This window comes from Salvelinus fontinalis, chromosome 14 (genome assembly GCF_029448725.1).
Source record: "Salvelinus fontinalis isolate EN_2023a chromosome 14, ASM2944872v1, whole genome shotgun sequence".
NCBI classification, from domain to species: Eukaryota; Metazoa; Chordata; class Actinopteri; order Salmoniformes; family Salmonidae; genus Salvelinus; species Salvelinus fontinalis.
Window position 1 is genome coordinate 14,200,074 of NC_074678.1, and position 12,240 is coordinate 14,212,313.

At 49.8% G+C, this 12,240-nt stretch overlaps 1 protein-coding gene across 3 annotated transcripts in view; it reads left to right on the forward strand.

Annotated features, from left to right (window-relative positions):
* Window positions 1–11,904, forward strand: part of LOC129869519 (PH domain leucine-rich repeat-containing protein phosphatase 1-like) — a 72,197-nt gene extending 60,293 nt beyond the window's left edge. Inside the window, exons 11-17 of one of the 3 annotated variants that reach the window (XM_055943990.1) lie at window positions 5,240–5,440; window positions 5,756–6,422; window positions 6,951–7,081; window positions 7,960–8,076; window positions 8,271–8,465; window positions 8,570–8,813; window positions 8,893–11,904. In XM_055943990.1, coding sequence (XP_055799965.1) covers window positions 5,240–5,440; window positions 5,756–6,422; window positions 6,951–7,081; window positions 7,960–8,076; window positions 8,271–8,465; window positions 8,570–8,813; window positions 8,893–10,671 — 3,334 coding nt within the window. In that variant the 3' untranslated portion in view covers window positions 10,672–11,904. The remainder of the gene's footprint in view (window positions 1–5,239; window positions 5,441–5,755; window positions 6,423–6,950; window positions 7,082–7,959; window positions 8,077–8,270; window positions 8,466–8,569; window positions 8,814–8,892) is intronic. The other 2 variants (XM_055943991.1, XM_055943992.1) reach the window with 2 other exon arrangements.
* Window positions 11,905–12,240: the final 336 nt, after the last annotated feature.

Consider the following 12,240-nt stretch of genomic DNA (forward strand, 5'->3'; position numbering starts at 1 on the left):
CTGGGACGGACACACACACACACACACAGATACTGGGACGGACACACACACACACACACAGATACTGGGACGGACACACACACACATACACAGATACTGGGACGGACACACACACACACAGATACTGGGACACACACACACACAGATACTGGGACAGACACACACACATACTGGGACACACACACACACAGATACTGGGACACACACACATACTGGGACACACACACACACAGATACTGGGACACACACACACAGATACTGGGACACACACACATACTGGGACACACACACACACACACATACTGGGACACACACACACACACACACAGATATTTGGACGGACACACACACACACACGGACACACACACACACAGATACTGGGACGGACACACACAGATACTGGGACGGACACACACAGATACTGGGACGGACACACACAGATACTGGGACGGACACACACAGATACTGGGACGGACACACACACACACACAGATACTGGGATGGACACACACACACACACAGATACTGGGACACACACACACACAGATACTGGGACACACACACATACTGGGACACACACACACACAGAGATACTGGGACACACACACATACTGGGACACGGACACACACACACAGATACTGGGACACACACACATACTGGGACACACACACACAGATACTGGGACACACACACACATACTGGGACACACACACACATACTGGGACACACACACACACAGATATTTGGACGGACACACACACACACACACGGACACACACACACACCGATACTGGGACACACACACACCGATACTGGGACACACACACACACAGATATTTGGACGGACACACACACACAGATATTTGGACGGACACACACACACACACACGGACACACACACACGGACACACACACACACCGATACTGGGACACACACACACCGATACTGGGACACACACACACAGATACTGGGACACACACACACAGATACTGGGACGGACACACACACACACACAGATACTGGGACACACACACACACACACAGATACTGGGACGGACACACACACACACACACAGATACTGGGACGGACACACACACACACACACACAGATACTGGGACGGACACACACACATACACAGATACTGGGACGGACACACACACACACAGATACTGGGACACACACACACACAGATACTGGGACAGACACACACACATACTGGGACACACACACACACAGATACTGGGACACACACACATACTGGGACACACACACACACACACACAGATACTGGGACACACACACATACTGGGACACACACACACACACACATACTGGGACACACACACACACACACACAGATATTTGGACGGACACACACACACACACGGACACACACACACACAGATACTGGGACGGACACACACAGATACTGGGACGGACACACACAGATACTGGGACGGACACACACAGATACTGGGACGGACACACACAGATACTGGGACGGACACACACACACACACAGATACTGGGATGGACACACACACACACACAGATACTGGGACACACACACACACAGATACTGGGACACACACACATACTGGGACACACACACACACAGAGATACTGGGACACACACACATACTGGGACACACACACACACACACAGATACTGGGACACACACACATACTGGGACACACACACACAGATACTGGGACACACACACACATACTGGGACACACACACACATACTGGGACACACACACACACAGATATTTGGACGGACACACACACACACACACGGACACACACACACACCGATACTGGGACACACACACACCGATACTGGGACACACACACACAGATACTGGGACACACACACAGATACTGGGACACACACACACAGATACTGGGACGGACACACACACACACACAGATACTGGGACACACACACACAGATACTGGGATGGACACACACACACACACACAGATACTGGGACGGACACACACACACACACACACACACAGCTACTGGGACGGACACACACACATACACAGATACTGGGACGGACACACACACACAGATACTGGGACGGACACACACACACAGATACTGGGACGGACACACACACACACACATATACTGGGACGGACACACACACACACAGATACTGGGACGGACACACACACACACAGATACTGGGACGGACACACACACACACACACACACAGATACTGGGACGGACACACACACACACACACACACACACACACACACACACACACACACACACACACACACACACACACACACACACACACACACACACACACACACACACACACACACACACACACACACACACACACACACAGATACTGGGACGGACACACACAGATACTGGGACGGACACACACAGATACTGGGACGGACACACACAGATACTGGGACGGACACACACACACACACACACACACAGATACTGGGACGGACACACACACACACACACACACACAGATACTGGGACGGACACACACACACACACACACAGATACTGGGACGGACACACACACACACACACACACACACACAGATACTGGGACGGACACACACACACACACACACACACACACACACACACACACACACACACACACACACAGATACCGGGACGGACACACACACACACACACACACACACACACACACACACACACAGATACCGGGACGGACACACACACACACACACACACACACACACACACACACACACACACACACACACACAGATACTGGGACGGACACACACACACACAGATACTGGGACGGACACACACACACACAGATACAGATACTGGGACGGACACACACACACACAGATACAGATACTGGGACGGACACACACACACACACACACACACAGATACTGGGACGGACACACACAGATGCTGGGACGGACACACACACACACACACACACACACACAGATACTGGGACGGACACACACACACACACAGATATTGGGACGTACACATACACACAGATACTGGGACGGACACACACACACACACACACACACACACACACACACACACACACACACAGATACTGGGACTGACACACACACACACACACACACACACACACACACACACACAGATACTGGGACACACACACACACAGATACTGGGACACACACACACACAGAGATACTGGGGGACACACACAGACACACACACACACACAGATACTGGGACACACACAGATACACCAATACTGGGACAGACACACACACAGATACTGAGACAGACACACACCAATACTGGGACACACACACACACACAGATACTGGGACACACACACACACACAGATACTGGGACAGACACACACCAATACTGGGACACACACACACACACATACATACTGGGACAGACATACACACATTCTCGGACAGACACACATTCACACTCACAGATACTGGGACAGACACACACATAGATACTGGGACAGACAGACAGCGTCTAGGGTTTCTGGAATGATGATGTTGTAAGCAATGACCAGCCTTTCAAAGCACTTCATGGCGTGTGTGCTGCATGGCGGTAGTCATTTACGCAGGTTACCTTGGCGTTCTTGGGCACAGGGACTAAGGTGGTCTGCTTGAAACTGTTGTGGAAAATATTAAATCAAATACTACTCAGATACTGGAGCTTGTGATTTCAAGACACACACACACACACACACACACACACACACACACACACACACACACACACTGGGACACACACACACACACACACACACACAGATACTGGGACACACATACTGGGACACACACACACACACACACAGATACTGGGACACACACACACATATTGGGGCATAAATTCTATGGGTGGCGTGACATGCATACCCCTTCGCTAAAGTTTCTGTCCAAAGGTCTTTACAAGTTCAGACCTACATTATCAACGTATGCGTAACTTATGTGCGTGTCCAGTAGCCTTCACAAGATCAGATATGCCCCAGACCAGTCACGTCTTGTTAGTTTACCTTGCCTCATCTATACAGATTCTGCTTACGTTCTGTTCTTTACATGTCCAATGGTCAATTTGATGTTGATCTAGCTTGGACACTCAACTAGGTTTAGCCTTCATTCTGCATACATATGTCTAATATTTAAGCTTATATTGATTATTCTTTCTACTTCAAAGAGAACAGTATAGGTTACTGAAATGATCCGATGACTGGAAAATCTCCAACATAATATGTAGGTATTACAGACTCGGTCAGGGAGAGGTTAAAAATATCAGTGAAGACACTTGCTAGTTGGTCAGCGCATGCTCTAAGTTTGCGTCCTGGTAGTCCGTCTGGCCCTGCAGCCTTGTGAATCGGCTACGGAGAGCATGATCACACAGTCGTCCGGAACATCTGGTGCTCTCATGTATGGTTCAGTGTTGCCTACCTCGAAGCAAGCATAGAAGGCATTTAGCTCGTCAGTGGGCAGCTCACAGCTTGGTTTCCCTTTTGTAATCCATAATAGTTTGCTAGCCCTGCCACATCCGACAAGCGCCAGAGCCGGTGTAGTTGGATTCAGTCTTAGTGCTGTATTGACGTTTTGCTGATTCGTCAGAGGGCATAGCGGGATTTATTATGAATATATCCCGCTCCTTGAAAGTTGCAGCTCTAGCTCAGTGCGGATGTTGCCTGTAATCCATGGATTCCAATGACATCGTTGATGCACTTATTGATGAAACCGGTGACTGATGTGGTATACTCCTCACTGCCATTGTATGAATCCCAGAACATATTCCAGTATATGCTAGCGCAACATTCCTGTAGTTTAGCATCCGCGTCATCTGACCACTTCTGTATTGAACAAGTCACTGGTACTTCCTGCTTGAGTTTTTGTTTGTAAACAGGAATTAGGAGGAAAGAATTATGGTCAGATTTGCCAAATGGAGGGTGAGGGTGTTCTTTGTTATGCGTTTCTGTGTGAGGAGTAAAGTAGGTCTCCAGTTGTATTTATTTTTATTAAAAATGTCTCTGGTTGCACATGTGACATGCTGGTAGTCAACTGTATATTATCCATGTCCCGGTGAAACATAACATTAAACATAACGAACAGAGCTCATCCAGTTTATTCTCCAGTGATTGCATGTTCACCAGTAGGACACACACACCTTCCCTGTCTACTTCTTTAGCTACTTACTAATGTTGTTGGTTGGTTTTCCTCACAGCTTGCGCTACCTGAACGCATCAGCCAATAAGCTGGAGTGCCTCCCTCCAGCCAGCCTATCAGAGGAGAGCTTCAGCAGCCTGCAGGAGCTGTATCTGACCAATAACAGCCTGACGGACAAGAGTGTCCCTCTGCTGACTGGTCACGCCCACCTCAGGGTGCTGCACCTGGCCTACAACCAGCTACAGACCTTCCCAGCCAGGTCTCTCTCTCACACACGCACACACACACTGGGACAGACGCGTGAGCATGTCGCGCACACACATACAATCACGCACGCTCTCTCTTTTACTGTCTTCTTACTTGTCATGCACTTATGTTTGAAAACTCTTATTTTTCTCACTTCCACTGTCTCTCTGTGTCTCTCTCTGGGAGGGTGGCTGGTTTTAACTTTGTAGGCACTGCTGTTGAGTGACATTTTACTTAATGGCACTTGAGTTTGCTATGTATGTGCAGTAGTTAAATGGTGCCAATAAAGGTTTTCTAAACATCTAAATCCCTCTCTCTGCTACTGCAGTAAGATGGCACGGTTGGAGCAGCTGGAGGAACTGGACCTCAGTGGGAACAGGCTGAGAGCGGTGCCCACCACCATCTTGAGCTGCAGGCACATGCACACCCTCTCTGCCCACTCCAACAACATCACTGTCTTCCCTGAGGTCCTCCAGCTTCAAGACATGAAGGTAGGACATACACAACACACCCTCTCTGCCCACTCCAACAACATCACTGTCTTCCCTGGGGTCCTCCAGCTTCAAGACATGAAGGTAGGACATACACAACACACCCTCTCTGCCCACTCCAACAACATCACTGTCTTCCCAGAGGTCCTCCAGCTTCAAGACATGAAGGTAGGACATACACAACACACCCTCTCTGCCCACTCCAACAACATCACTGTCTTCCCAGAGGTTCTCCAGCTTCAAGACATGAAGGTAGGACATACACAACACACCATCTCTGCCCACTCCAACAACATCACTGTCTTCCCAGAGGTTCTCCAGCTTCAAGACATGAAGGTAGGACATACACAACACACCCTCTCTGCCCACTCCAACAACATCACTGTCTTCCCAGAGGTTCTCCAGCTTCAAGACATGAAGGTAGGACATACACAACACACCCTCTCTGCCCACTCCAACAACATCACTGTCTTCCCAGAGGTTCTCCAGCTTCAAGACATGAAGGTAGGACAGGCACAACACACACTCTCTCCTGATACGCTGACTTCATGCTTGAGGTTGACATGGTCCTGTTTAGCAATGTCCAGGGTCTGTCACATTAACCAGGGAAAAGTATGGAGGCCAGGGTATATCAGGCCCTTCTCTGGATTCGTTCCAAATGACACCCTATTCCCAATATAGTGCCTTTTGACAAGGGTCTATGTCCCTCAAACTCAACTCTAGACCTTGAAGCCAGTTACTCTTCTTTTTGCATTGTTCCCCTCCAATCAGGGACTGATTTAGACCTGGGACACCAGGTGGGTGCAATTTATTATCAGTTGGAACAGAAAACCAGCAGGTTCCGGACTTTGAATAACCATGGTCTATAGGGTTCTGCCATTTGGGACACAACCTCTATAATCTCATAAATATATCCCCTAATCCCCTAATGAGATTGCTGTGAAAACACACACACTATTAATAACCTTGACATCTGATCTTGGCCAGTGTGTCTTTGACCTCTCGGTCTTACTCTCTCTCTCCCTCCTGCAGTGTGTGGATCTGAGCTGTAATGAGTTGTGTGAGGTAGTCCTCCCAGAGTCTCTGCCTGCTAAACTACAGGAGCTAGACCTGACAGGCAACCCCCGCCTCAACCTGGACCACCGGAGCCTCGAGCTGCTCAAGTAACAACACTCAGAGTCAAATGCACACACACACCAACCTGGTATCAGAGCATTTCGTATTATTCTGTATGTAAATCAGGGACACTCCATTTAGTATGATATGTTACGAATTACGATTCTTATTGTATGTTTCGAATTTGCAAAACGTACAATATGTTACTAATTTGCAAAACATAGCTTGTTGGCTAACGTTAGCTATCTCACTAATGTTAGCTAAGCTAGGGGTTAGGGTTAAGTATAGGAGTTAGGGTTAAGGGAGGGGTAGGGGAGCTAACATGCTAAGTAGTTGTAAAGCAGTTTTTTTTAAAGTGTTAAGTGGTCAAAGGCACTGCATCGCAGTGCATGAGGCGTCACTACAGACCCGGGTTCAATCCCAGGCGGTGTCACAACTGGCCGTGACCGGGAGTCCCATAGGGCGGCGCACAATTGGCCCAGTATTGTCCGGGTTAGGGGAGGGTTTGGCCGGGGGGGGTGGTGGCTTTACTTGGCTTATCGCGCTCTAGCGACTCATTGTGGCGGGCTAGGCGCCTGCAGGTTGACTTCGGTCGTCAGTTTAAATGTTTCCTCCGACACATTGGTGCGGCTGGTTTCCGGGTTAAGCGGGCGGGTGTTAAGAAGCGCGGTTTGGCGGGTCATGTTTCGGAGGATGACATGACTTTCACCTCTCCCGATCCCGTTGGGAAGTTGCAGTGATGAGACAAGATCGCAATTGGATATCACGAAATTGGGGTAAAAAAAATTACAATATTATTAAGTATGTTCCAGTTGTCTGTGATGAGATTCGAACTCGCAACCTTTGGGTTGCTAGACATTCGTGTTATACGCCCAATGTATTTTTAAACTCACTGATATATTTCTTCTCTCTCTCCCTCCTGCAGTAACATTAGGTGTTTCCGTGTGGACCCATCTCCCTCCTCTTTGTGTGGCAATGAGGGGCCCGGGGAGCCTGCAGTCTGGAGCCACGGATACACAGAGGCCTCTGGGGTCAACAACAAGTCAGTACATACTCTGTCTCTGTATCTCTCCCCTTCTCTCATTCAGAAATTAACAGTAAACATGACACTTTCTATCGCTCTCTTCATCCATCACTCCTCTGTTGATCTATCTCTGGATAGCCTCTCTTTTCGGAATAGCAGCACAGAGTGTGTTGGTGTATGTGTTATTCCTAACATGTTTGTGTTTGTCTCAGGCTGTGTGTAGCAGCCCTGGCGTTGGATAGTTTCTGTGGAAGCAGGGAGGCTCTGTACGGGGTGTTTGACGGAGACCGGAACGTTGAGGTGCCCTACCTGCTGCAATGCACCATGGGAGACGTGCTGGCCGAGGAACTACACAAGAGCAAGAACCAAGAGGACTATATGACCAACACCTTCCTCACCATGCAGAGGTACACACATGGTGTCTCTTCCAGATATGCACACAGTTTCTTTCTCAATCACATGCGCACACACAAGAACTCCTGTTGATCTCATGTTGTTGTTGGTATAACAGGAAGTTGGGCACGGCAGGACAGAGGCTGGGAGGGTCCGCGGCCCTCTGCCACATCCGTCATGGCCTAGTTGCCCCAAGCGACCGTGGCGGCGGGGGCTGTTTCACGGTGACAGCGGCTAACGTGGGAAGGTGTCAAGCAGTTCTGTGTCGTGATGGCAAGGCCCTCCCTCTCTCCACCACACACACCGTCAGACAGCAGTCAGAGTACCAAAGAGCACGCCAGCACCATGCTATCATCACTGAGGTACACACACACTGTACTGTTTGTATGTCTTTGTCTGTCTGTGAGTCTGTTGAGGTCCTAACTCCCCCCCTCCCCTCAGGACAACAAGGTGAACGGAGTGACGGACTCCACCAGGATCATGGGCTACTCCTTCCTGTGTCCCGCCGTGACCCCACGACCCCACGTCTCCACTGTAACCCTCACCCCGCAGGATGAGTTCTTCATCCTGGCCAGCCGGGGCTTGTGGGATACCATGTCCACCTGCGAGGCAGTGGAGGCAGTGCGTAACGTCCCAGACTCCCTAGCAGCAGCCAAGAAGCTGTGTACGCTGGCGCAGGGCTACGGCTGTCCTGACAGTCTGTGTGCTGTGGTGGTGCAGCTGAGTATCACTGAAGACTGCTGCTGCTGTGAGCCCCCACCCAGCCCCGGCCTGGAAACACAACACACACACACCGCTGGTAACACACACCACCACCCCGGCTACGGCTCAGCAGATGGAACTCTACCATTACCGCCTCCGGCGATGGGGACAGGAAGTGAGGTCAGCAGTGAGGTCAGCACGTCGGAGATGAGCAGTGAGGTGGGGTCGACGGCGTCGTCGGACGAGCCAGCCAATCAGACGGAGAAGGGCGTGGGGGCCCTGGGGGGTCGCGGGGGGGTGCTGGGGCGGGGAGCGGGGGTGTATGGAGGTGGAAGAGCATCGTTCCAGAGGCAGTACTCCGGGGCTCTGTCTGACAATGGTCTGGACAGTGAGGATGAGGAGCCTATAGCTGGGGTGTTCTCTAATGGGAGCAGAGTGGAGGTGGAGGCTGACATACACTGTCTGAGAGCACGGGCCAGCTCTATACCAATACCCCACACACACCTTGAGCCTGACCCACACCCTGACCCACACACACACCCTGACCCACACACACACCTTGACCCACACCCCGACCCGCACACACACCCTGACCCGCACACACACCCCAACCCTGACCCGCACACACACCCCAACCCTGACCCGCACACACACCCCAACCCTGACCCGCACACACACCCCAACCCTGACCCGCACACACACCCCAACCCTGACCCGCACACACACCCTGACCCGCACACACACCCTGACCCGCACACACACCCTGACCCGCACACACACCCTGACCCGCACACACACCCCAACCCTGACCCGCACACACACCCTAACACCTCTCACACACACCCTAACACCTCTCACACACACCCTAACACCTCTCACACACACCCTAACACCTCTCACACACACCCTAACACCTCTCACACACACCCTAACACCTCTCACACACACCCTAACACCTCTGTCACACAGCAGCCTGAGCCTTTACCTCCACCCTCCTGCCAATCAGCCCCCACCCCACCCTCGTCCCCCCCTCATCCGTTTCCTGACCATCAGCCCAGCCCTGACCCTAGCCCTGACCCTGTAGGAGAAGAGGAGCTGAGGGCTGTAGAGACAGACACTGTAACACCCAAACACACTGTTCAGGGACAGGAGGTGGGGCCTGGAGAGACTGGAGCAGGGTTGTGTGTGATTGGTGGAGAGGCGCAGTTAGGTGCGGGCTCAGGCTCTAGCTCAGCCAGTAGGACTCTGGGTGGGACTCTGGGGCGTAAGGGGCGGGGTAACGGCTCGGTGGCGTGTCAGGGGCGGAGCCAGGATGTGATAGAGGAGGTGGGCGACGCTCCCGTCCGGAAGCAAGGAGGTTACTTCAACGCTCCGGCCCAGCCGGACCCTGACGACAAGCTCGTCATTCCTCCCGAGCTGGAGGAGGAGATCCGGGAGATCATGAAACAACAACAGGAGCAGAGTCAGACACACCCCCAGTCACCGCCTGCAGCAGAATACTACGTCACGCCCTTCTAGCTCACCAGACCGTTCTGGTACAACCCCTTCACAGCACATTAGACCGCGCCTGTGAAGAATCCCTGCTACGGCTATTATAGAATGTCTGGAGAGGAGTTCCTGTATGGGTGTGTCCCAAATGACACACTGTTCAATATCCCAATGAATGGGATCAGAGATTGAGGAGTTACGGGGGAAACATGCACAGCCCCTCGCAAAACACACGGACCCTCCTGAAGATGCCTCATACCTGCTAATGGCCAGCAATAGTTGTTGTTTTATTCTGTTATCATTTTATATTCCTAACTATATGACCCCAGGAAATACAATGCATTTTTATAAACACAGGCATTATTTACTTGCTTCACAAAGTTCAAGTTAATATAATTAATACATTTTTTATCATTGTGATGAATGTAGGAATTGATTAAGCACTTTTTTTATGCAGAGACTTTTATTTGAACTAATTATAAAGCTGAATGATACAGTCTGCTAAACTGACTGAACTATTATAAAGCTGAATGATACATTCTGCTAAACTGACTGAACTATTATAAAGCTGAATGATACATTCTGCTAGACTGACTGAACTATTATAAAGCTGAATGATACATTCTGCTAGACTGACTGAACTATTATAAATCTGAATGATACATTCTGCTAGACTGACTGAACTATTATAAATCTGAATGATACATTCTGCTAGACTGACTGAACTATTATTGCTAGAGAGCTGTTTTCTTTCTGCCAGCCAGCAAGGCAGCCTGACTGTGGCTCCCTCCCTAATGGCACCCTGTTCCCTATTGCAGAGCCCTGGTCAAAAGTAGTTCACTATATAGGGAATTGGTTGCTATTTGGGACACAGACTGTGTATGGTTGCCTGTAGGCCTCTAAAGTAGACTGATGCTGAGAGACAAACTAAATCCTAGGAGTTGCATACTCTTAAGTGTGACCTAATAATTGACGTGTACTAATCTTCTCTAAGAGAAAATACTTTTTTTATTTCTGAAGATTGTTGACACAGACAGATGTCTGAGGAAAGGAGGGAGGGAGAGATTGACGGGGGGGCATAGGTAGAAGTATAAGGACTAGGGAGAACACTGGAAAGGGGTGGGAATACTGGTATTACGCAGCTCAATGAATGTGTGGGGCCTATGTGATCTAATGAACTCACTTCAACAAAGGCATTGTTGTATCTAAGCTAATCACACAGGAAAGCTACTTTTTCTATAATAAATCTACATTTTCAAATAATCATAAGGTTGTTAGCTTGTTTTGGGAGAGTTGGGAAGGGGATAGCCTCGTACGAACCATAGGAAGGGGCAGCAGTGATGGTGTGTGTGAAAAGAAGACTGCAGTGCAATCACTGTAAAGTGACTTTGGGTGTCTTGAAAGAGCTTAAACTAAAATGTATGATTTATTATTACTTCCACACTGCTTGGAATGTCTGTGATGCAACTAACTCCACTCAATATCATATTCCATTGAGGTGAGAGGTCAAGGCTGCAGGTGCAATTGTGATATCGTTGTTCCAGTCACCATTACCTAACATTGCAGAATGTTGTGTATGATGTCATAAAGACAGATTGT